The sequence below is a fragment of the Ochotona curzoniae genome, unplaced genomic scaffold, assembly GCF_017591425.1.
Source record: "Ochotona curzoniae isolate NIBS_2020 unplaced genomic scaffold, NIBS_Ocur_1.0 contig_908, whole genome shotgun sequence".
Classification (NCBI taxonomy): domain Eukaryota; kingdom Metazoa; phylum Chordata; class Mammalia; order Lagomorpha; family Ochotonidae; genus Ochotona; species Ochotona curzoniae.
The window spans coordinates 37,252,587-37,277,971 of record NW_024466607.1 but is presented as its reverse complement, the minus strand read 5'-3'; the positions used below and the strand labels follow the sequence as shown (position 1 = coordinate 37,277,971).

The 25,385-nt window shown below is 45.6% G+C and overlaps 1 protein-coding gene across 1 annotated transcript in view; it reads left to right on the top strand.

Moving 5' to 3' along the window:
• Positions 1-25,385, top strand: part of CEP192 (centrosomal protein 192) — a 101,273-nt gene that overhangs the window by 23,514 nt on the left and 52,374 nt on the right. Inside the window, exons 11-20 of the mRNA XM_040994861.1 lie at positions 3,600-3,963; positions 5,853-5,996; positions 7,899-7,963; positions 9,470-9,679; positions 15,760-15,886; positions 17,121-17,251; positions 18,694-19,495; positions 19,579-19,705; positions 22,075-22,246; positions 23,979-24,900. Coding sequence (XP_040850795.1) covers positions 3,600-3,963; positions 5,853-5,996; positions 7,899-7,963; positions 9,470-9,679; positions 15,760-15,886; positions 17,121-17,251; positions 18,694-19,495; positions 19,579-19,705; positions 22,075-22,246; positions 23,979-24,900 — 3,064 coding nt within the window. The remainder of the gene's footprint in view (positions 1-3,599; positions 3,964-5,852; positions 5,997-7,898; positions 7,964-9,469; positions 9,680-15,759; positions 15,887-17,120; positions 17,252-18,693; positions 19,496-19,578; positions 19,706-22,074; positions 22,247-23,978; positions 24,901-25,385) is intronic.

The window sequence follows — 25,385 nt, the reverse complement described above, 5'->3', positions numbered from 1 at the left end:
TACAGAATGCGACTTACCTAGAGTTTACCTTGCAGCTCATTCAAGAGTCACTTGAGTAGAAAGGTCTTTCCTGGTCCCTGGAGCAGATGCTCTAGAGTTCATGGGTTTTTCTTCCTAGAATCGTGATTGGGAGAGAGAGAGAGTGTATAGTGGTGGTACCTGTTTACATAATGCTGTAGTGTTTCTGTTGTCTGTCTAACGTATTTCTAATCCTCAAGCAATTAAAATAAGAAAATAGGAAAAAAGTAAGAAGAGACAACATCTTTAATTTTTGTTTTTGTCTGAATGTATTAATTGTGAAGTCTTACAAATATCTCAATCTGTGACCATAAAGTTTTGGTCTAGGAGTGTTGTTCTGTTGTAGTAGAATTATCGTTAAAATAGTGACTATTTGCCATTAAAAATAGAATGTTTAGATTATTTTTTTATTTGTTTAGATTATTATTTTTTTTTTATTGGAAAGGCGGATATACAGAGAGGAGAGACAGAGAGGAAGATCTTCCGTCCGATGATTCACTCCCCAAGTGAGCACAACGGCCGATGCTATGCCGATCCGAAGCCAGGAGCCTCTTCCGGGTCTCCCACACGGGCGCAGGGTCCCAAAGCTTTGGGCCGTCCTCGACTGCTTTCCCAGGCCACAGGCAGGGAGCTGGAAGGGAAGCGGGGCTGCCGGGATAGAACCGGCACCCATATGGGATCCCAGGCGTGCAAGGCGAGGACCTTAACCACTGCGCCATCGCGCCGGGCCCTACATTATTATTTTTAAAGATTATTTTTATTTGAATGGTATATTTACAGAGAGGAGAGACAGGAGGAGAGAGATCTTCCTTCCTTTCATTCACTGCCCAAGTGACCGTGCACTCATCCCATTCTGAAGCTGGGCCCGTTGGAAGCCAGGAGCTTGTAGCCTCTTGCAGGTCCCACATATGTGTTCAAGGGCCCAGGTGCTTGGGCATCTTTCACTGCTTTTCTAGGCACCTTAGCAGGAAGCTGGATTGGAAGGATTCCTGTATTCTAGGATTTGAACCAGAGCTTTTATGGGATGCTGGCACCGCACGTGAAGGCTTAAACTTGTACTCTAGGAGACTGGCTCCAGCTTATGTGAGAGACAGGGAGTGAGTATCCAGCTGCTGGTTCATCCCCAAATGCCTGCCATGGTTGGCGCTGGGACCGGGCTAGGGCCAAAGCAGGGAGTTGGGAATACATTCTCTCTCCGTCTGTCCGTGGGTGGCAGGTACACCATTAATTAAGCCATTGCGGGCCCGGTGGCATGGCCTAGCAACTGAAGTCCTTGCCTTGAATGTGCTGGGATCCCATGTGGGCGCCAATTCTAATCCCAGCAGCTCCACTTCCCATCCTGCTTGTGGCCTGGGAAGGCAGTAGAGGACGGCCTGGTGCGTTGGGACCCTGCACTCATATGAGAGACCTAGAAGAGCTCCTGGCTCCTGGCTTCGGATTGGCTCAGCTCCAGCCTTTGCGGCCACTTGGAGAGTGAACCATCAGATGGAGGATCTTCCTCTCCGTCTCTCCTCCTCTTTGTATATCCGTCTTTGTAATAAAAATAAATCGATCTTTAAAAAAAAAAAATTAAGCCATCACCCAGCCTCCACAGTTCTTTCATTGAAGGACGAAGAGTCAGCAGCCCATGCCTATAACTGAACCTAAAACTCCAGTGAGGGCTTCCACTTTTTTCTGTATTTATGTTTTGTGGGTTTTTTTTTTTGGTATTTATATATATGTGTGTGTGTGTGTGTATTTATCTTAGATGGTTTTAACATAGTAGATCAGAATGGAGTAGATCAAGAGTTAAGGAAAAGTGGATATTATCGTTGTTTCCAAGTTTTCTGTTTCTCCTTTTTGTTTCTGAAGAGTGGGGATATGGGAAGAAGCTAAACCCAGCCTCCCAGCCGCCCCAGTAGCCAGGGATGGGTAACGGCCACCTGCTATCAACCCAGGATCCCAAGGTGGCACACTGAGGATTCTGTCTAGGTGGTTTCGATAGTTCTGGAATGTTACGGATCTCACCAATCCAAGGATGAAGAACCCCTTCCAATGCCCATTGGCTGACATAGGCGACCTCAGTCTCCATTCGCCCAAATATTTGCTGTCATCGTTTGGCTGGGGTAGTTGTCCAATTTGATCTATTCTCCTTCCTCTGCAATGGTACAGATGTCCCCTGCACGGCTCAATGGAGTGGCGTATCCTCCATGTGGATCTGGGCCTGCCATCCACTACTCCATCTTTTCCACTGAGGAGGACCAGTTCTCACGTGGGCCAAGGACCTGAGCCATTCGACTCGGGTCTCACGGGACCCATACCCACACTGGCTCATGGGCTCAGCACCCATGACTCAGAGTGGCCCGTGGACTCAGGCGGGCCTTGCCGGGCCCCGCCCCCATGGCTCACAGAACCTGGCACACACTGCGCAGGCGGGCCAAGGACCCAGAACAGGTGAACTTGGTCCTGCCAGACCCCACCGCCTGGGCTCAGGGATCCAGCACTCACTGTAAAGGTGGGCCAAGGACTTGGGATTCTGGTTACCTTTTGTGTAACATTTAACATGCCAAAGTGATAACATTCTCATTTGCATTTGTACCAGGCCAGCAAACAGAATCCCTGCTTCTGTATTTCTTCCTGTTGATGTCACAGATCACATCTTTACAAATAGTGTGCCCAGTTGTGTGGATTAGTGGGATCTTTTGGTAGTTGTCTTTACATCATGTAAGAAATCAAAAGCGGAGTTCCAAGTTAAAATAATATTAGCTTTTGGAGCCGGCGCGGTGGCGCAGTGGTTAAGGTCCTCGCCTTGCACGCCTGGGATCCCATATGGGCGCCGGTTCTAATCCCGGCAGCCCCGCTTCCCTTCCAGCTCCCTGCTTGTGGCCTGGGAAAGCAGTCGAGGACGGCCCAAGGCTTTGGGACCCTGCACCCGCGTGGGAGACCCGGAAGGGGCTCCTGGCTTAGGATCAGCATAGCATCGGCCGTTGTGCTCACTTGGGAAGTGAATCATTGGACGGAAGATCTTCCTCTCTGTCTCTCCTCTCTGTATATCCACCTTTCCAATAAAAATAAAAAGTAAATCTTAAAAAATACTAATAATATTAGCTTTTATTATCACCCACATGTTGGTCTTTACTGGAAATCTTTACAGGAGTTACTGTCTGCTTGATGCATTCTTTTTTTTTAATTAAAGATTTATTTTATTTTTATTGGAGTGAACCAGAGTATGGAAGATCTTTCTATCTCCTTCTATCTGTATATCTGCTTTTCCAGTAAAAATAAATCTTAAAATACAAATATGCTTGTTACCATTGTGGAAACTTTGGTTGACAATTATGAAAGTTAGCCTGAAGTTTTGTCATCCTGTAATGGGATGGACTCTGAAGACCTGCGTTAGGTGTCTGATACTGTGGTGGAGCTGGTGTTGGTGAATCGCTCATGTTGGCTTGCGAATGGTCTAGAATACAGTGGGGACCGTTCACTTAAGCTGATCCTTCAGAAATACTCTTTACCAGATACATGATTTTTCCCTGTGAGATTTGAGAATAAAAGCTTACTGAGGAGATGTCATTGGTTTTTTTGTTTATTTTTTTTTTAAGGAAAGCACCAGAGAAGGTGTTCTGATGAAAACACTCGCCTCTACCAAAGAGAAAACGAACTCGGCTCGTTTACAGGATGCGGACGCCGGTTCTAATGGGAGTGTTGACGGGACTGACCGCTTAAAGCAGGGAGCGGGAACTCCTCAGCAAAACAAGGATTTGTCATCAGACTCGGAAGCAGCTCTGCATGTGGAAGGATGCTTAGACCCTGGCGCGTCTGTGGCCTCTGTTGAGAAGCCTGTGGACGTGGTGTCATGGAAGCCGGTTAGTAAGGACGCAATTCATTCCAGTGAGACTCTGCGGTCGCCAACCTGTGAGAGGCGAATGTGCGAATTGTATGCATCCACTGAAAAGAGTAAAGAGCGTAAGTACTTTCTTTCTGGTACGATGAAACTGCACTCTCCGGTCTTCTGTGTTTCTTACATTTGAAGCATCTTAAAAATATATTACTTCAGGGGCCCGGCGCAACAGCACAGTGGTTAAGGTCCTCGCCTTGCACGCCCGGGATCCCATATGGGCGCCCGTTCTAATCCCAGCAGCTCCACTTCCCATCCAGCTCCCTGCCTGTGGCCCGGGAAGGCAGTCGAGGACGGCCCAAAGCTTTGGGACCCTGCACCTCTGCAGGAGACCTTGAAGAGGCTCCTGGATTCTGGCTTTGGATCGGCATAGCATCGGCCGTTGTGCTCACTTGGGGAGTGAATCATCGGACGGAAGATCTTCCTCTCTGTCTCTCCTCTCTGTATATCCGCCTTTCCAATAAAAATAATTTAAAAAAATAAATCTTTAAAATATATATATATATTACTTCAGAATGGTTATTTACATGCTATTTTTAATGTTTTGTTTTTTTCTTTGAAAGATAGAGATCTTACATCTGCTGGTTCATTTCCCCAAATGCCTGACCCTGCTGGACTGGGCCAGGCTGAAATGGGAAGCCTGGAACTCACTCCCTGTCTCCTGCATGGTGGCAGGGACCCGGGCACTTTGAGTCATTGTCTGCTGCCTCTGAAGCTTGAGGTTAGCGGAAATCTAGCATGAACGAAGGTGGAGGAGCCAGGATTCGAAACCAGGGTGGGATGTGGATGCCCAAAGTGATGCCCCCAGGTGTTGGACCAAACGCTTAGAAATCGTATCTTTTAATTAGAGAGATAGTGGAAATATATATATATATATGTGTTTGTTGAAAGTTTATTTATTTATTTGAAAAAGCAGCGTAAAAGATAGATGAAGAGACCTGAATCTCCCATCTGCCGGCTTACTCCCCAAACGGGCACACTCTGGGGAGCTGAGCTGATCTGAAGGCAAGAGCCAGGAACTTCCTCTGGCCATCCTCCACCGTGTTCCCAGGTGTGTTAGCCGGGAGCTGGGTTGGAAGAGGTGTAGCTAGGAATCCAACCGGTGCCTGTGTGGGATGCCAGCAGGCAGGGGCTTTACCTGTTACCCAGCTGCACCTTCCCTGGAAATACATGTTTCCCAATCTTAGTCTTCCTTCTCTTTATCCCTCATTTTCCACTAGAGGCTTTTACAATGCATAAGCGTTTCTGTTTATCGGGAAGGAGATACTTTTCTTTTAGAGAAATGCATTTTCCTTTTTTTTTGAAAGGCAGAATTACAGAGAGAGGAGGAGACACAGAGAGAAAGATCTTCTGTCCGCTGGTTCACTCCCCAGGTGGCTGTAACAGCCGAGGCTGAGCCCATCCAAAGCCAGGAGCCGGGGTATCCCATGTCGGGGTAGAGTCTCAAGGCTTTGGGCTGTGATCTGCTGCCTTTGCAGGCCACAAGCACAGAGCTGGCAGGGAAGTGGAGTGGCCAGGGTACGAACTGGCATCCATATGGGATCCTGGGTGTGAGGACTGTAGCTACTAGGCTACCACGCCGGGCCCTGATTTGTTTCTTTAAGCAAAGTTGGAAAAAGAGGCCAAGCTTCCAACTGCTGGTTCATTCCTCAGACGGCCACAATGGCTCAGACCCTGGGGTAGTGACCCAAGTGCTTGGACTATTTACCATGGATTTCCCGGGTCTGATAGCAGGGTATTAGATTGGAAGTAGAGTAGCTGACACTCCAACCGGTGCCCACATTGGATGGTAGCTTTGGCAGGTGGTGGCTTTACTTGCTGTGCCACACTCTGGCCTCTTCCTGGTTCGCTGTATATTAGTACTGTTGATAACTCAGTTAACTAACATTATTTGAGAATGCTTTCTCATTGTAGTTGCTTGATGTGCTATTACCTTTTTGGAAATTTTATTTTGTAGAAGCACACCTCCCACAGGATGTGGTCTCACAAGATGAGGAGGATAAATGGGACACTGAGTTGGCCTACTATACATCTTTTACTAATGAGCAAGATTTTAATTCCTGTCTAAACGAGCAGATGAATGAAGTCTTCGCATCTGGCAGTAAGTATATAGATTCCTAATTTTCTTGTATTGTTTCTTTGTTTTGCTGGGACTTTTTGAGATTACTTATATATATGTCAGCAGGGCCCTTCTGTTCATATTCCAGAAGTTCCTTGTTTGTTTTTACAGGAGCAAGTTCTTTGTTGTTGAGGAATAAGCTGGTCTGTTCCCTTCCGCAAGAGTGATGAGTTAGATTAGCAACCTTTTTTATATAATTCCCACAATATTGCTGGGTTTGAAGGACATTATGGCTTTACTTGGCCATTTTTAAAATGTTGTCCTGAGTAAAAAAAAAAGTTGAAAAGTGAATCCATTTCAAGTTAAGATTACAAAAGTAAAGTGGAAATCATAGAAGAAAAATTAAAAAGTGAAATATCAGAAAGACGAGACTATTCAAAAGAAGTAACAAGACTGCTTGATGAGTTTCTGGCGAAGGTTTCATAAGCTGGCGAGGCCTGCGGAATGCTGAGTCCCGCGTGTTCACAGGCCCGTGCTGGGCCGATGCTGTGCTGCAGCCCTCAGCGACTGCTCTGCCCAGAGTGAGTCCTGGCCGGTCAGCCCTCAGGGCAGCCGCTCTACCCGGAGTGAGTCCTGGCCGGTCAGCCCACAGAAAGTGCCCAAGACAGAAGTGACTGCAAGCATTGCTTGAGCTGGTCTGCACCTGTGATTCTTCGGCAGTGCAGAGATAAATCAGCTGTTACTGCAGTCCTTGAGAAGTTATCCTTCGGGAGAAGGCTGGGCCAGGCTTTTCTGTTTGGGCCAGTGTGTACAGCTTGAGGTTGTGTGAGGATGCAGGGATGCTTCCTCACGGAGCTGTGGTGCCAGCAGGGACACGGAGAGCAGGCAGATGGCCACCTGCCCTCATTTGTCCAGCCTGAGGTTTCCTCAGCCTTTCTAAAGCTTAGATATTTTTGAGTGAGCAGGTACCTGGGCAGCCTCGCAAACATCTTTGTGGTGAACTTACGTAATCTCTTAGTCTGATAGTTCAAATGAAATTCCTTAAGTATTCATGGGCGTGTACGTTAACTTAGGGCTGTCAGACCCTTCAAAGCTGATATTAATTTGAAACTTGAGAAATGAAAAATTGACACAGGGGGCTGGTGCAGTGGCTCAATTGACTAATCCTCCACCTGCAAGCACCTACATTCCATATAGGTACCAGTTTGTGTCCCGTCTGCAACACTGTACATCCAGCTCCCTGCTTATGGCCTCAGGTGGCCCAAAGTCTCAGGACACCGCACTCACATGGGAGACCCTGAAGAACCTTCTGGCTCCTGGCTTTGGACTGGCTTGGTTCCGGCAGTTGCGGCTACTTGGGGAGTGAACCAGCAGATGGAAGATGGTTCTCTCTGCCTTTCCTTCTCTCTGTAAATATGCCTTTCCAATAAAAATGAATAAACCTTACAAAACTTTTACAGACTCTGGTACACGAGAACAAGTTGAGGATGCAGTCAGTCAGAATCCTGTGTAGACCCGTGTTCTCCAAGCAGCTGCAGTGTAGGGTTTATGTCCTTCATGTTGAGTTTTTTTTTTGTTTTTTTAAGATTCATATTTTTTCCTTGAGTTACTGCTGACAGAGAGAGAGAGAGATTTTCCACCCGCTGTTTCACTCCCCAAATGGTCACAATGGCCAGAGCTGGGCTTCTTGGAAATTGGGAGCCAAGAGCTTCATCCAATCCCCACGTGGGTACAGGGGACCGAGGCCTTGGGCCATCCTCCGCTGCCTTCCCAGGCTATTAGGCAGAAGCTGGATTGGAAGTAGAGCTGTTAGGACTAGAACCAGTGTCCATATGATGCGGTGCCAGTGCGGACACTTCTGGTTTTGTTATTTGACTCAGTTGTTGGTGTGCTACTGCTTAATTAGGCATTATTGTAATGTAATTATATGAACTTCTTTTTAAGCTGAAGCATTGGATTTGATTGCTCAAGATGAAGCAGAATTTAATAAGCAACATCAATTTATGCAGGTTTGCAATTATTTCCTTAAAAACAGTTTAAAATCTTGTTTCTATGGGCAAAATGTTTGTTTCTTCCTGACTAGATATTTAATTAGTACAGAATTTTTATTCTCATGTTTTTAGCTTCTTTTTCATTCATATTCTAAATTGTTAATTGAATATTATAATACTGGGGTAAATCTTTTTTTAATAATGATGGGTTTATATTCTTTTAAATTTTTTTTCAATTTTTTTCATGTATTTGAAACTCAGAGGCAGCAATCTCCCAACCATTGATTCCCTCCCAAAATGCCTGGTGCTGACAGGTCTGGGCTGGGATGGCTGATGGTGTAGACGAGTCTGGGGTGGGATGGCTGGTGAAACAGATTGATCTGGTCCGGGATGACTGGTGGTGTAGACAGATCTGGGCCGGAATGGCTGGTACAGCCCCAAGCTTTGCACACTGATAACAGTCTGTGAGCTGCTAGCGCATGCCACTACACCAAGTCTTCCATTCACTTAGAATAACTTTTAATAGTGTGCACAGATAGGTCCACAGTTTTTTTTTTTTCATTTAAAAAAGAGGAAATTATTTTAAAACAGATGCAGTGTTTTGTAGTTGTACAAATGTAGTGGTATCCCCCTTGTCTTTTCCTCTCTCCCATCCTCCTTTCATTTGTTATTTCTTTAGAAATATATTTTCATTTTACCAATTAGTGAAAGGGTTTAATACTTTGTTGATTAAGAAGTTGTATAAAAAGTATAAAGAACCTAGTTAGTGCGAATATAGATAATAATTGAATTGAAAAGTGACTGCTTGACCCATATGCAGTGAATTTTTAAGTAATTACAGATCATTAAAACAATGGCAGTCTAACATTCTTAACCATTGATTGCATAGTTTGTAAAATATGTTTTAAAATAAGGTAATGCTGTTTGTTTCTAGTAACGATCTAGGTACAGCTTAGTAATGTGACAGTGTTTGACTAAGCAATATGCATTGTAACTGAAGTATTCAAAAAGTCACCTTCCTGATTTCATTAACTACATATGTTTGAATGTGTTCAGGTTTTGTTTTTGGCCTACCCTCTTCAAAATAGACTTTTTAAGTTTTCTTGTTAAAATCTTCTGAAAAAAATAATTAAGGAGTGGAGAGAGAATGAGCTCTCGTCTTCTGACTTACTCCTCATGTGCTCAGTGGCCGGGGCTGGGCCGGGGCTGGACCGGGGCTGGGCCGGGGCTGGGCCGGGGCTGGGCCGGGGCTGGACCGGGGCTGGGCCGGGGCTGGACCGGGGCTGGACCGGGGCCACAGCTAAGAACTGCAAACGCAATCCAGGTTTCCCATTTGGGAAGCGGGAGCCCAGTTACTGGGTGCTGCCTCTGAATCTGCACTGGCAGGAACCTGTAGTTAGGGGTTGAGGTATCGAACCCCGCTGCCCTGCGGGGCGGACTGTGGAGTATCTTACCTGCATGTTAGTGTGGCAAACAGGTTTGATAGGGGAAGAAGAAATGGAATAATAACTTTTTGTTTGCCAGGAAGAAAACATAGATGCTCAACATACTTCAGTTGCAGTGGAGAATACGTCCTGGTTGCCTGCAGTGAATTACAATCTGCTGAGGAAATCATTCAGCACGCCTGAGCTGAACAAGGGCGATGCCAGCTATTTACGCCTGTCCTTAGGGGAGTTCTTTGCTCAGAGATCTGAAGCTCTCGGATGCCTTGGTGGCGGTAGCAATGTGAAAAGAGTAAGTATGAATATGCTGGAACCTGTGAAAGGGATCTGATTCTTGGTCCTTTCTGGGTTGCCATACCAAAATATTCAAGACTTGGCAGGTTATAAAGGAAAGTGACCTGTTGTGGCACAGTTTTGCAGGTGAAGATGTTGAAGATTGGGTGGGGCATCTCATTGCATTTCTGTGAGGACATGGGAAGGTAGAAACTCGGGCCAGAGAAATAGGTTTGCAGGAGAAGGACGTGCGAGCGAGAGGAAACAAGGCAAAGCTGAAGAAACCAAACTTTGTAACGAGGCTGCATGCTGTGCCTGAATGCTGGGAGCAGAGGCATCTGGGAGCTCTGAGCAACTAGATAAGAGACTGCTCTAGGCCCAGTCCTCAAAGCGCTGTGCCCCTCAGGGCTTCTGGGCCGGTGACAAGAGGGGCCCTGAGGGAAGCCCTTGCGTTCTGACCACCAGCGGCTGGCTCCATTTCAGCCTGGACCGAAGGGTTGCATGGCCAAAGTTTCAGTATTCTGTGCAAAATTCCTGTTTTCTATTGGTACATGGCCTAATGGTTTTTTTCAAAAATGTTCGGTCTACTTCCGTTTCTTTAAACATCAGTATTTCTTTTGTTTTTTGAAGATTTACTTATTTTTATTGCAAATTTAGATATACAGAGAGGAGCAGAGACAGAGAGGAAGATCTTCCGTCCAATGATTCACTCCCCAGGTGACTGCAATGGCCAGTGCTGCACTGATCCAAAGCCAGGAGCCAGGAACTTCCTCCAGGTCTCCCTCGTGGGTGCAGGGTCCCAAGGCTTTGGGCCGTCCTCAACTGCTTTCCCAGGCCACAAGCAGGGAGCTGGATGGGAAGTGGAGCTGCTGGGATTAGAACCGGCACCCATATGGGATCCTGGGGCGTTCAAGGTGAGGACTTTAGCTGCTAGGCCATGGCGCCAGGCCCTAAACATTGGTATTTTAAAAAAATGCTTTGCTTGAGAGTACAGTGTGAAGGCTCAGTGGCTAAATCCTTGCCTTGCACATACTGGGATACTATATTGGGTCACAGTTCACAGACTGGCTGCTCTACTTCCCCATCAAGCTTGATGACCTGGGAGAGTAGTTGAGGACAACCCAAAGTGTTGGGACCCTGCACCCATGTGCAAGACCCAGAAGAAGCTCCTGGCTTGGGATTACCTCAGGTCTAGCCTTTGTGGCCTTTTCAGGAGTGAACCAGCAGATGGAAGGTCTTTCTGTCTTTCCTCTCTGTAAGTCTGCCTTTCCAGTAAAAACAGATCCATCATAGGGCCTGGTGTGGTAGCCTAGAGGCTAGAGTCCTCACCTCGTATGCGCCAGGAGAGATGTTGCACGGGTTCATCTCCTAAATCCCTGCAGTACAGCCGTGGGTGGGCCTCATCTGATTCTCCCACATGGCAGGCAGGAGCCAAAGCGTCCGAGCTCCTGCAAATGTCTGCTGCTTTTCAGGAAGCATCAGCTGCACACTTACTTGGAAGTGAAGTAGCAGGGGACTTAAATTGGAGCTCTGATGCGGAATTGTTTATTTGTCTACTTGAAAAGGAGAGTTTCTCTCTCTCTCTCTCTCTCTCTTGCTCTCACACACACACACACACACACACACACACACACGGACAGGGAAGGAGAAGAAATCTTCCATCTGTTGGATCACCCCAGATGCCATGTTAGCCAGGGCCGGGCCAGTTCTGGTAGCCTAGAACTCCATCCAGAGCGCTCACATGGCGACAGAGACCTAAGCATCTGAGTTGCTGTGCGGCGCGTCTGGGCATACAGTACAAGGAAACTGAATTGGAAGCAGAATAGCTGGCACTTGTAAAGGAACGTTGACTTGGGATGGGGCCTTACAAGTGTCAGAATAGCATACTGTGCCACAATGCTTGATCCGACTTCCTTTTTCCTTATCCATTCTGCCTTTACAGAATTCCATTCCTTGCTTGCTTCAGTTCAACAGCCCAAATGTTTCTACTTAGTTAATGTTTCTGCCTGATACCTTTTTCATCAGTCTGAAGCTTTTCCTACGTAAAAACTTAGGGTGTGGACATAACACGGCCAAGTGATTGTTACTCTCTATCAGTGCTGGGCTTCTACTCCACTTTCCAGTGGGTTCTTTCTCATTTTCATCGAAAATCTTGTGAGCTTGGTCTTCGTCCACTGTTGTGTCGGGCTAGTCACAGCCACATTGCTGTCTTAAGTTCCAGACATTACTGTTCTGTTTTGTTCTGTTTTTTTTTCATCTTCTAATCCTGCACCGGAGTTGGCTGTAAGAGCCTTTTAGCTGGCCTTTTTTTTTTCCAGCTGTGCTCTGTACTCAATTACAAAGCTGCATCTGTCTTTTGGGGCGTTGTTTTAACGATACCCGATCTTTGGTACTTTGTCTTAGTATTGAGCGACCATAACAAGGTGCTTGAGGCCAGTTCTGGGGGCCGGCAGGTCCAAGACTGGGTGGCTGTGTTCCTCAGGTTCTTGTGAGCCTTGAGCTCCATCAGCGCAGTGCAGAGAAAGGAAGAGGGAAAGAGAATGTATGCACAAGGAGCAGCTGTGCACAAGACAGGCCCAAGAGACGGTCGGTGAAGGCACGCTTGCTTCGCAGCAGCCTACTGTTTTGGACTGCACTGATCCCTGAGTGAGGGCTGATCCTCATGACCCGCATGTTTTAAAGGCCCCGTTGCTTAACACCCTTACACTGTGGGCCAGTAGGGGAAACCATATTCAGACCGTAGCACCAGATACCTATTTACGCTAACAGAAAAGGCAGAGACACAAAAGGAGCAAGATAGTAAGATTAGGTTTGATGGTCAGACTCAGACCTCAGTCCTACGTCTGTGTATTATTAACCAAATTCTAGGATATTGAAGCACCACAACTTGTCTGTGCTTTCCCTTTCCATTTTTATTGGAAAGGTGGAGTTAGGAGAGGTGGAGAGAGAGAGAGAGAGAGAGAGAGAGAGATCTTCCACCCACTGTCTTGTTCCCCAAATGGTTGCAACGACTGAAGCTTAGCCAGTCAGAAGCCAGGTGCTTCCTTTAGGGCCCAAGTGCTCTGCCTTCTGCTGCTGCTTTCCCAGGTGCATTAGCTGGGAGCTGGTTTGGAATTGGAGCAGCTGAGATTCAAAGTGTTGCACATACACGGCACTGTAGGCAGTGGTTGTATGTGCTCTGTCCTAACAACGGCCCTCTTGAGGTTCATTTTTAAGGCTTAAATATCTAAAAAAGATGTTTCAGATATAGGGATATTTTGGCTTAAATATAATGTCATACCTACAAAAATTAAGTATGAGTTGTTTAAAATCTAAGTGCTAGAAAGGACTAGGAAAAGGAGGTGCTTCCTTTGTGCTGCTCAGGGAGACATGAGGGATGACGTGGACTTGCATCTAAAGGATGCAGCACCCCAAAAATACGGAGCAGGAGTGTCCCCAGCACTGGGAGAGCAGGCAGGTGGAGTTACTGGCGAGGCCAGGCTGAGGAGTAGAGTGCCACATTGATACAAGATGACGAGGTCCGAATTGTAAGGGCTCCTTGTAGGAGTTGAGTTTTATGCCACATGCAGCAGGCAGAAGTGTTGTTGTGTCTTGCCTTTTACCAGGCAAGGATGCCACCCACTGTACGTATCACGACCCCAGAGGAACAAGTCAGGGAAGCCTGAAGAAGGAATAGAAGGAAATAGGTAGAACCTTAGTAAGCAGGAAGAGAGGGGATAAAGGCTGGGGCCTGGGAAGATGTAGAGAAATGGGAAAAAACAAGATTTCCAGATTTATACGGAGGTAGTGTCAAAGGACTTGTTGAAAATGTATTGTTTTTTAAATTTTATTTCAGTTTTTATTTTATGATACAATTCCATAACCTCTGGGATTTGCCTTATCCCCTCCCCAAACTCTTCTCCCACCCCACTGATTTCCCCCCATATTGTAACAGTAGTATGGTCCTTCATAAGCAGTCAGGTGTGTTCTGGCATTGCGGGTATGGACAATGGCAGACAGTCCAGCATCTTATTGTCAAGATACATCCAGCAGTTTCATTGGGAATCCGTCTTTGGCTTGAAAATAAGAGATGCATACTGCATTGTATCTTCACATCTGAATGTGCTAGTCTCTTTATTACACAGTTAATATACATTCCCTTAAATGAGGAGCCATAAAACAAAACTAGCAACAGGACTAAAGTTAAAAAAATTTCCAGTGCCATGAAATTAAATGACATAACCAGTAGTCACTGAAGAAATGAGAAAGAAAATAAAAAGCCTTACTGGAGCAAATGATGCTGCTGGATGAACCATGAGGCACTGAAGAATTTAATCATGAAAAAGAAGCTGTTTTGAAGAAATGAAAATAAATACAAAAATACCAAAACCATGAGTTGCAGCAAAAACAGCGTCGAACAGACTATTGGTCCTATATTTTGCATGAAGGTTGCTAATTTAGTGTTGGTAAGTTCCATAGAGGAAACTGAAATTATTGGGGCGAGTATTAACTAGATTTCACTACGAGTAAAATATTGAAATAACAGATGCAGGGGTTAGATAGTGCAGCAGGTAAAGCCAGATCTCATGGGGGCATTGATTGAGTGCTGGCTGTTCCAGTTCCTATCCAGGTTCCTATTAATGAATGCACCTGGAAAATTAGTGGGAAACGGCTCAAGTACTTGAGCCCCTGCACCCATGTGAGACACGTGAAAGAAGCTCCTGGCTTCCGAGTGGCCCGGCCCTCACCGCTGGGATCATTTGGGCTGTGAACCTGCAGATGGAAATCTGTCTCTCCTCTCTGCAACTCTACCTTTAAAATAAATATTTTTTAAAAACACATTTGATTGAGATTTACATTTGAAAATGAATATAAAAATGAGTCTTAAATTAAACAATAGCAAAATTAATTAATGCATGAAATTTTTTTAAGTTTTATTTGAAAATCAGAGTTATACAAAGAATGGGAGACAGAGAGGTGAGAGAGGATGTGCTTCCAGTGAATTACTTTTCGTAGGCTGCAGTGGCCAGGCTGGGCCAGGCTGGGCCAGGCTGGGCCAGGCTGGGCCAGGCTGACGCCAGGAGCTTCTTGCAGAACTCCCACATGGAGAGTGGGGGCCTGAGCATTTGGAATATCGTTTACTGGTTTGCTCAAGGCTTTGACAGGGACCTGATTGCCAGTGGAGCAGCCAGGACACTAAGCAGTTCCCGCGTGGAATGCACCAGTTTGCAAGTGATGGCTCTATTTGCTCTGCCACAACACCAGCCCCAAGAAAACTTTTAAAGAGGTGGAGTTTTTTGTGCATAGCTTGATTTGGATTAGGGAAATTAAAGGAGTAAGTGAATTCCTTTTAAAACAGGTGGCACTGTTTCATACAAACAAATCTATTACTCAGACATGTAATTTTGGTATTATGAAATTCTACTTGCAGTCAAATTGGGTAAAGGAAAGAAATTCCCAAACAGTGGAAAATAACAATTGGTTCATTTAATAAAACCACAGCTTAGCGCTCATGTGGAAGTTATATAAAAAAGTGGGAATCTGTTCGCTGATCTTCAACCAGCTCCTTCTCTGTCAACTGAATTGAAATGTTCGTACATATCAGGAGGAACATACCTAATCTTAAAACATATTTACATCTTTTCAAGGGCGTATTTCTTCCGTTAATTAAAATATTATTGTCTCAATCCTAGGAGGGAGGAATTTTTCATTTTTTCTCTCACTGAAATGAGCCCCCAGTTTTTAGGTTAGTGTATAAGATTTTAGGAGGTGTTCAGCAGTGATAATTAAGGAATAAAGTATCGTTTCTGTGTTGTTTTAAATTTAGGTTTCTTAGGGCAATTTATTTGACAATATTCCAATGGTTAGAAGGATAGGTAGCATTAAGTAAATAAAAGTTTCTACCTGGATTTTTAAAGTTCATCTTGTAATTTAATGTCAAATGGCAAATACAGTTTTGATAACTTCATCAAAGCTGTTCTTCCTATTTCATCCTAAATTGCAAGATTTTTTGAGGAATTTTGATGAAGCCATCAAAACTGTATACCAGTATACAATAGTCAAGAGTGTCTCAAAGCAGTTAAGAATGAAGGAAGTAATTCATGTTTAATTGTTTTGTAGCCATCGTTTGGTTATTTTATTAGATCTCCAGAGAGAACGGAACCCATTGCTTTAATCAGAAAATCTGATGTATCCAGAAGTAACTTAGAAAAGGAGATGTCTCATCTCAAGGCCAGTCTGTGTTCAGGTAAATGGTTAAATGAAAAGGGTTACTAGGAACCTATTCATTAAAACCTGTGACTTAGTAATTGTGTGGTTATGTTCTGTGTGTATACCGTTTCGTATGTTTTTAGTGTTCTAAGTTTGATTCATATGTATTCACTTCACTCTTACTTCCTTTGTGATCTGAAGAGGAAACAGGTCAGCCAGCATCCACCTAGTTCCTTTTATGAAAACCATGGGAAATGAGCCAATTACAAAGAGTTAATGTTGGCCTTTTCATTACTGAGTGAATTAATCATAGCTATAGTGTTTATTAATAGAGTTTCGGTTTTGTTTTTCATGATTTATATATTTATTTTATTGGAAAGGAAGATACACAGAGAGGGAGGGAGGAAGATCTTCCATCTGCCGGTTAATTCCCCAAGCTGGAGCTAAGCCAACCCAAAGCCAGGAGCTTCTTTTTTTGTCTCCCACGCAGGTGCAGGGTCCCAAGGCTTTGGGCTGCCCTTGACTGCTTTTCCAGGCCACAAGCAGGAAGCTGGATGGGAAGTAGAGCAGCCTGGACACGAACCAGCACCCATGTGAGATCCAGGCCGTGCAAGGCGAGGATTTAGCTATGAGGGCGTCGCACCAGGCCCTTAATAGAACTTTGAAATTTAGAGTATGATAGTCAAGTGTGATGTCTATAAAAATTTATTTTGAAAATATTTATTTATATGAAAGATACGGAGAGAGCTCCATGCATTGGTTCACATTCCTGATGCCTGCAGTGGTCAGGGTATGCAGAGCTGCAGCCAGTAACAGGGACTTTAATCCAGGTTTCCCATGTGGGAGGCAGGAAGCCAGTTGCTTAAGTAAGCTCTGCCGCCTCACCGGGTCTTCATTAGTAAAAGCTGGATATGATCTGTATCTTAAGCCCAACTTTCCTGACCCACCTAAGATCGCTGATCAGTAACTTTTTGTTGATATAGTCTTTTGCTGTTATATAAAGTTATACGAACTGTGTTCCATTTCTTGTAAAGCCTGTATTCCAGTGGGGAAATAGAACTCAAGGAATTGTCTGTACAGTTCGTTCACGTCGTTATGATAAGGAAGGACCTTTGAATTCAGTTTACTGTGTATTTATGGAATGTTCAAAGCTGACAAGTTTTAAATGAGCTTGTAAGTGTATTTGTAAGGGAGAGATTAAAATGCACTTTGCAGATTGTCTCTGTGACATAATATATACTTATTAACTGAATGTTGTGTATTTCCTGCAGGAAATTCTATTGAACCGTCGGAAACACAGCTAAGTGAAGGATCCGTTACACTTCAGGTGGAAGCGCTGGACAGTGCTTCACAAGTGTGTGAAAGTGACGTGACGTTGACCTCCAGTAAAGGCAAAACAGAGGTAGCTTCAGCCTTCCCCTGAAGGAAATCCAAGATGATATTGGTGTAGTTCCTGTGTGCAATGAAGACAAGATCTGTAGAGCAAAATACGAAATTTCACCTGAATCTTTCCTGGTTTCAATTTTAGTGCAAGTATTCTTCACATGTGGAAAACAAGCAAAAAACCCTTTCATCAATGTCTATTGTGCATGCCAAAGAGCTTATAAAAGAAATATCATTAGTGCATTATCATAGTTTATAAATCTGTGTGCATCCCCAGTCTAGAAAGCACATCACTAACAGCCCAGGAGCCAGGCATTTCATCTAGGTCCCCTCCCTGGGTGTCCGGGTTCAGTATGTGGGCCGTCCTGTACTGATTTCCTTGGCACATTAACAGGGAGTTATGTTGAATTTGGAGGAGCCAGCACTCATATCTGTGCTCTAACATGGGATTGCAGAGTAGCAAGTGGCAGCTCAGTTTGCTGCAAAACACTGGCCTGTAAGTGGGAAAAGATTGAGGCTTCTTCACTGATTGATCCACTTAAATGATGGCCTGTGGTCCATTTAAGGCCTGCAGAGTCATGTGGTCTGGTCCTGCCAAGGCAACCCTAGGTAAGAATTAAAATTCAATTAATCTTCAACAGGCTTATATTTTTTCCTTACCTCTCCATCCCTCCTCCCTTCTTTTTTTCCCTTTCTTCCTACCTATGAGATTTGAAGGCAGGCTTGCAGCGTGAGAAGGCGAGGCAGAGATCTCTTCTATCCGTTGGTACCCTCCGGAATGGCTGCAATACTTGGAGCTGGGCCAGTCCAAAGCCAGGAATGAGGGATTTCTTCGAGGTGTCTCCTGCAGATGTGGGGATCCAAGGACTTGAGCCATCCTCTGCTATTTCCCAGGCCATCAGCAAGGAGATGAATCAGAAGTGGAGCAGCAAGGGCTAGGATTGGAAACTATATGGGATGCTGGTATCACAGGCAGAGGCTTAACCCACTGCACCATGGCACCAGCCCTAGCATGGTTTTTGTTTGGTTGGTTGGTTTGCAATTTTTTTGGCTTTTGAATTTTATGGTACAATTCCATAAGGTCTGGGATTCCCCACCCCCCAAATTCCTACCCCTGACTGATTTCCAGTATTATCAACAGTAGTATAGTCCTTCATCAGCAGTTTTGAGTCCATCAATCTGTTATTTAAGTGTGCCCCGACAGCATGTTTATTTTCAAGTTTGATAATTTTGTCTGGCTCCCAAATGATGTAAATATCCATATGGCCGTCAGTGGAAAAAAGTTTTCTCATTCTTAAATGCATATTTAGAAAAAAAAAAAAACAATCCTGGGGTTTGAGACATGCACTTGGGACATGCCACTCGGGGATAAGCGGGAGACTGCTGTGAATAGAGGTTCAACCAGCATGCTCACATCTGCGGGACTGGGCAGGCATGTCTGACGGAGGTGTTCTCTTCTAGGAACCTTTTTTTGTGAACAGCGAGCATGTAAGAAGCGATGAGAAGTCAGCTGACAGTAGTGATTCCGTCCTTAGGATAAGCACCATTGCCTCAGCCATCGCCGATGCTTCCGTCAGTACCGACCCTTCCCAACTGGTTGCCATGATCAAGGCACTTAAAAATAAAAGCAGAGACGAGGCTTTTCGGGAAGATGATAAACCAGAGGTCTGTTCCAGCATGGCTAGTTTCTCTCCAAATGACTTAGAGAAGAGCTGTGGGTCTAATGCATTTGATATGGAGAAATATCTGATCAAAACTGAAGTCAGCAGACATGTGGGTGGACTGGAAAACCTTTCCAGAGCTGGCGTGTCTGATATTTGGGATTTGTCTGTGCCAAGAGAACAGAGTACTCAAGATAGCCTGGTACAGAACTTGGGAGCTACTAATGTGGACGTAAGGGAACGTGCAGAGAATACAGGAGCTAGCTTGTGCGGTGCAAACGGTGACAGTGAGGACCAGGAATCAGTTCGAACAATAAACTCGGCTCTCACTAACGTAAGAGAGAATGCAGGGGGAATAGTGAACGTGAAGACAGACACCGCGGACAAACTCCCAGATACTGACGACAGTGAGAAAGCTACTCCAACGCCTCATTTATCAGTACGGAATCCCAGAGTCGAAACTCTCTGTCTGTTGGCAGAGTGTGACGAACTGCGAGATAATAGAGTGCGTCCTAGGCAGCACAAGTACGCTGGTGAAACCAGCAGTGGTGAAAAACATGTGACTTTTGAGAAACATTCCATAGTCTCACCCAGAACTCTTGGTAAGTATCTGAGCAATTGATCACACTCATAGGAGTATGTCCGGTTTTTTGTTCTGTTCTCATTGAAAATATTTTTGTGATAGATTTGGAAAATACCTCTCCTGAACGAGGTGAGCATGGCTCAGAGGAAGACGAGGAGAGCTTCCGGCCTTCAACGTCACCGTTGAGTCACTCTTCCCCTAGTGAGGTTTCTGGGACCAGCTTATCTGGGTAGGTACTCACTTCTTTTCCTTTCTTTCTTTTTTTTTTTTTTTTTTTAACACTTATTTTGTTTGTATTGGAAAGTCAGATATACAGAGAGAAGAAGAGACAGAGAGGAAGATCTTCCGTCCAATGATTCACTCCCCAAGTGGCCGCAAAGGCCGGAGCTGAGCTGATCCGAAGCTAGGAGCCTGGAGTCTCTTCCAATAGGTGCAGGATCCCCAGGCCTTGGGCCGTCCTCGACTGCTTTCCCAAGCCACAAGCAGGGAGCTGGATGCAAAGTGGGGCTGCCGGGATTAGAACTGGCACCCATATGGGATCCCAGTGTGTTCAAGGCGAGGATTTAGCTCCTGAATCCATCCTATTGGTCCTCAGGTGACTTCTTTCCTTACACTGGAACTTTCTGTGGATTGTGTCACCATAGTTTAGTTTTGTCTGTTTGTGAATTTCATATAAATATCCATATAGGATGTTGCATGCAGGAGCGTGTGTGTGTGTGTGTGTGTGTGTGTGTGTGTTGTGAATTATTGGTTGGAATTCTGTCTAGTGGTAACATTCTCATAGGAATATACTTTCCCAGTACATTTTCTGCTTCTTAGCATGTCTGCACACTGGTGTTTGGCTTCTGGCTGGTTTCCAGCTGGTCCAGTACGCTGACTTAATTCCAGATCTGCCTTTGAATATCTGTTACCAGTATCTTTTCAGATCGACCTTTCAACTGATATGTCTCATTTTTTAAAAAATGCATATGTTTATTTACTTAAATTTTTATCAGAGTCAGATATACAGTGAGGAGGAGAGACCGAGAGGAAGATCTTCCGTCTGATGGTTCACTCCCCAAGTGGCCGCAGTGGCTGGAACTGTGCCGATCTGAAACCAGGAGTCAGGAGCCCCTTCTGGGTCTCCCACATGGGTGCAGATTCCCAAGGTTTGGAGGCCATCCTCTGTGGGCTTTCCCAGGCCACAGACAGGGAGCTGGATGGGAAGGGGATGGGAAGTGGAGCGGCAAGTATATGAACCAGTGCCCATGTGGGACCTGAACCAGTGCCCATGTGGGACCTGAACCAGTGCCCATGTGGGACCTCGGCGCATGCAAGGCAAGGACTTCAGGTACTAGGCTACCATGTTTGGTCCTGAAATGTCTCATTCTTTGCATTTGTATTTTTGTGGTTCATTTACGAAATTACTGAATTACTTGAGGTAATGTAAGTACACTTCCCTCTGTCAATCAAAGGAGCTTAAGTAGTATATCACCACAGTGACCCAGAGCTGTGTCTGTGTGCACAGGAACCCACGTAGCTGCATGCCGTGTAGACATGAAGACAGTTTGGTTAATCGTGTCTTGCCCCAGTTGGTTATTGTTTTGCTAATTTGTATTTTGTCAGTATTGCTTTTGATTGGGGGCTTTTTAAATGTCCAGAGTTAGAGTTTCAATTTTGTATGTATGTCCATTGTTTAGCTCAGTCTTTAAAACTTTATGTCAAAAATGAGTTTTCAGCTTGCATACACCGGGATCCCATATGGACACTAGTTCATGTCCTGGCGGCCCCACTTCCCGTCACTCTCCCTGCTTGTGGCCGGGGGAAGCAGCCGAGGACAGTCCCACTGTGTGCTTATCATTGATTTTTTTTTCTCTCTTCAAATGAATTCCTTAATGTGGATTATCTGAGTCCAGGGGTTTAAAAAATCTTACTTATTTTTTTTGAAAAGCATATAAATTGTGAAAGCAAGACATCTATTTGCTGATTCACTCTCCAGATGCTTGCAGTAGCTGATCTGGCTCCACTCAGAGTAGGAGCCTGGAGTTCAATCCAGGTATTTTCTGAGGTGGTGGAGATCCCAGCTGCTTGAGCCTTCACTGGTCCAGGGTGTGCGTGAATCTGAAGCTGGGATTGGAAATAGAGCTGTGTGTGAAATAGGCACTGCGCTGGGAGGCATGGGGTCCATCCCAGGCAGCTTCCTTCCACTTGTTTGGCTAAAACTTGTGCTACATTAAGCTCCTGTCATCAGCAAGTGTGTGACTGTTTCCACTTCTTTGCCATTTTCTACAGCATGCTCTTCTCTTTGCTCTTTAAAGCTAGTAATAGCTGCATGCTTCTAGTCATTGCTCTTGCTGGGTGTTTATAAATTTTTATTGAATGAATGCCGTTGTTAAATGTCTATTTGGTATTTATTAAGAAGATACTATAGCATATTTTCTTTGACAAATAGCTTATTAGGTATTTCATTCTGTAGAAATCATGAACAGTTTTTCTATAATTAAACAGCGAGCCTGGTTCTTCTCAAGGTTGTAGGCAAGCAGGAATGACTGCTTTGCTGATGTAGATGATGTTAGGTAAAGGAAGGGTCAGTGCATCGTAAGATCTTTTGCTTTCCAGATGTGCCTTAGAGTCTTACGGCTCAGCAGCTCGTCAACAGAAGCCCTCCTGTGAGAGTGAGCAGTCTCGGCTGGGCAGCTCACCTGCAAGCATGAGCAGGCTGACTTACGTGTCTGAAGCCGAGAGCACCTATCCTGCCACAGCCACAGACCACGGCCCGGAGGACCGCAAGGTGGGCAGACCTCTAGTTGTTTTTCTAGTAAGACTTTTCACAGGACTGTGTGGAGTTAAGCAGGGAGGAGGCTGAGTGGTCAGGGGGAGAGTGTGAAGTGGTGGGATGTCCACGGCATCAGAGGCACATCAAGAAATCCAGAGTGGCTGCACGGACAGCAGATAGAGGCAGAAAAGGAGGAAGAACCAAACTGCGTGGGAACTTTAAGTCCTGTGAACAGGACCCTGACCTGATTGATTTCAGTGCTTTCAGAGATGGTTCCATCAGCCTTGTGGGTTCAGGGGATCAAGCCCGAAGCCAGGGAGATCTGCTCATGTCAGCCAGAAGCAGTGCACTGCCTCACCCAAGTGGGAGCCATGGCGACAGAGAAGCAGATCTGAAGGACTTCTGCCGGCGAAGCCAACCTCTTGTGTTCTTGTTGGTGTTGTAGATAGTGTTCAGTCTCTAGTGAATTCAGTGTGACTGCGGCAGGTGGGTCCTGCAGGCTGCTTCTCCGGAGCACTGTGTGTGTGCCGTGTGCACCTCCAGGTAAGGTCACGTTGGGATCTTACGTCCAGCCCTGAGAGCCGTGTGCCGTGACGGCAGCAGGCACCGCACCTCCAGCTCTTTGGTGTGGTAACAGCAGAGTCGGTTACTCCTCTCTGGTTCCTCAGCTCACTAAGCCTCCCTAACCCGATTGTTTTTGACACATAGAGGTGATTGAGGCAGTTTTTACCATCTGTCAGTCATCCTGAATCCATGCTCTATTTTATATGCAAAACCAGTAGGTAAGGTGCTCTGTTTGTTAGTATGTTTGTTTCTAAAGCTTTGCTGTAGGGAGCCTTCCCAAGCAGGTAACGGTGGTAGTCAGGAAAGGTTGCGTGTCTGCACTTTTGGCCATCTCAGCCAGTCCCTCCTGCGAGCTGCAGGTGTCACTGTTCAGGTCGGACTCTACCCAGAAGTGAATATGGAAACGTACACTAGGAATGTTAACTAGTATTTTCACTCTTAAGAAAACAGAATCACACATGTCGAGACACTGCAAAAAGCTTAATACACATAAAAATCCTCATGCCTGTGCAGCTGTCTGCTGGGAGTAGGAGCCAGCAGCTGTGTCAACCTCGTGCTCCTGTCGTTTGAAAGCTTGCTTGTTCTTTACTGCTTTGTTACTGATTTAGAACTCTTATGAAGTTTACACCAATAAATCTGAAGTTGCCCTCCCCCAGATCATTTGATTTTGGTTCTGTATCTGAATTTTTCAGATGTAATTGGTGTGTACCTCCTACTTTTTTTTTTTTTTTTCACTCGGTCATTGTAAAAGTCTGAATGTAGGATTTTTAACATAAGCTTGCATTTCACAGCTGCAAAACTCCTTTAGGTGTAAAACAAGTTTTTAAAAAGTTTTTAACTTTTGTTTGTTTGAAAGAGTGAAAAGAGAGATGGCCACAGTGCCAGCACTGCGCCAGGCCTGCATCCAGGTCTCCCCTGTGGTCGGGGCCCAGGCACTGGAAGCCTGCTCCCCTGCCTTTCACCAGCCGCACGTGACTCTACACCTGTATGGGATGCTGACATCTTAGGTGTTTGGTTTGCTCACTGCACCAAAATACCATCCCAAAGTCCCCAAAGCAGCTCTTTTTCAAGGGGTAATGTCATTGAACTCCGTCATGAAGTGTGAGATTAGACCAGTACAAAGTGGATTTGGCATATTTCTTTTATCTATGGATTACTTAAAATCATGTTTTGTCACATTCAGAGTGATCTCACCAGTGAGTTGAGCACCACGGTTATTGAGACCAGTCCAGCGCCCTCGGAGGAGCAGGCTGTGGGAAAGATGAGAGAGAAGGTTCTATTTCAAAACGGAGGACAAGGAGCATTATCCTACGTTATCCCGAGCAACTCTGATATGACAAGAGTGAGTGAACCTGCTTCTGTGAGAAGCAAAGCTGGAGTTGTGGATCAGAACTTTAGATCAAGTGAAGATCCTTCCTCAAAGAGTGAGGAAATGGTGGGGCCCAGCGAGATGGGTTTGACATCCAATGTCAGTGAGTCGGACTCAGTCCCTCCAGATTGGCTGAGCAAGTCAGATCGGAGCCATCAGACCAGGCCGGCCGCCACACACCTGCCCGCGTCCTGCCAGGAGTCTGAGTCTGTGAGCGGAGGTCAGAAGACCACTTCGGAAGATGTGTCCAGTGACAGCGGCGGATTTAGTGGCCAGCCTCCACATCACAGCACCTCCGGGAGCCAGCGCGTCACCCTTCCTGGCATGCTGGCCCATGGCTCTGCTGCCGAGGTGCAGAACGTCTCCGCTGTGCTGCCTACACTCCTGACTCAGCCTTCCCTTAGCACAACCCCGTTTGCACAGCAGTGTCTGGGGACTCTTCCTGGAGGCGTGGCTGTGCCTCAGTGCTACGCGGGCAGCACCCCCGTCTGCGGCTTCTCCGGGTGCTATGCCTATGCTGCCGTCACGGGAGAACATGCTAGAAACCCGGCGGCTCTGGGCATTTGTCTGGGACCAAATACAAGCTCTGGCTTGATGGGTGCCAGTTCCCTTGGCAACCCGTATGCTAATGCCATAAATCAGAACCTGCTAAATACAGCTAAACCTTTTCCTGCTCATTCTGTTGGCGGAAGTTGTGGAGCTGAAGCATGGAATCCAGGAATAGCATCGGGATTTGGTAAGATGTCTTTTTCCCTCTTGTAGCAATTGCTTACTGCTATTCAAAAGTCTTAATTATTTCCATTGAGATTGCAGAATTGGTTTCAAGAAAATACTGGCTGGCCTTAATTGCTTGTTTAATTTTTTTTTTTCTTCCTGTGCCTTAAACTGATAATATTCTAATATATTTTTGTACATTAGTTACTGTGGTGGGGCGGGGCCGGTATTGTGGCATAGCAAGTTCAGCCTCTGCCTACATCTCAGCTTTTCACATGGGTGCCACTTTGAGTCCGGTTGCTCCATTTCTGATCCAGTTCCTTACTTATGCACCTGGGAGAGCAGCAGCAGATGGCCTAAGTGCTTGGGGCCCTGTGCTAACTCGGGAGACACAGAAGTGCAGTGCCCTGGCTTCAGACTGGAACAGCCTCAACCATTGCAACCATTTGGGGAGTGAGCTGGTGGACAGAAGACCTCACTACCTTCCCCTTCCTTTTCTCTCTCTCT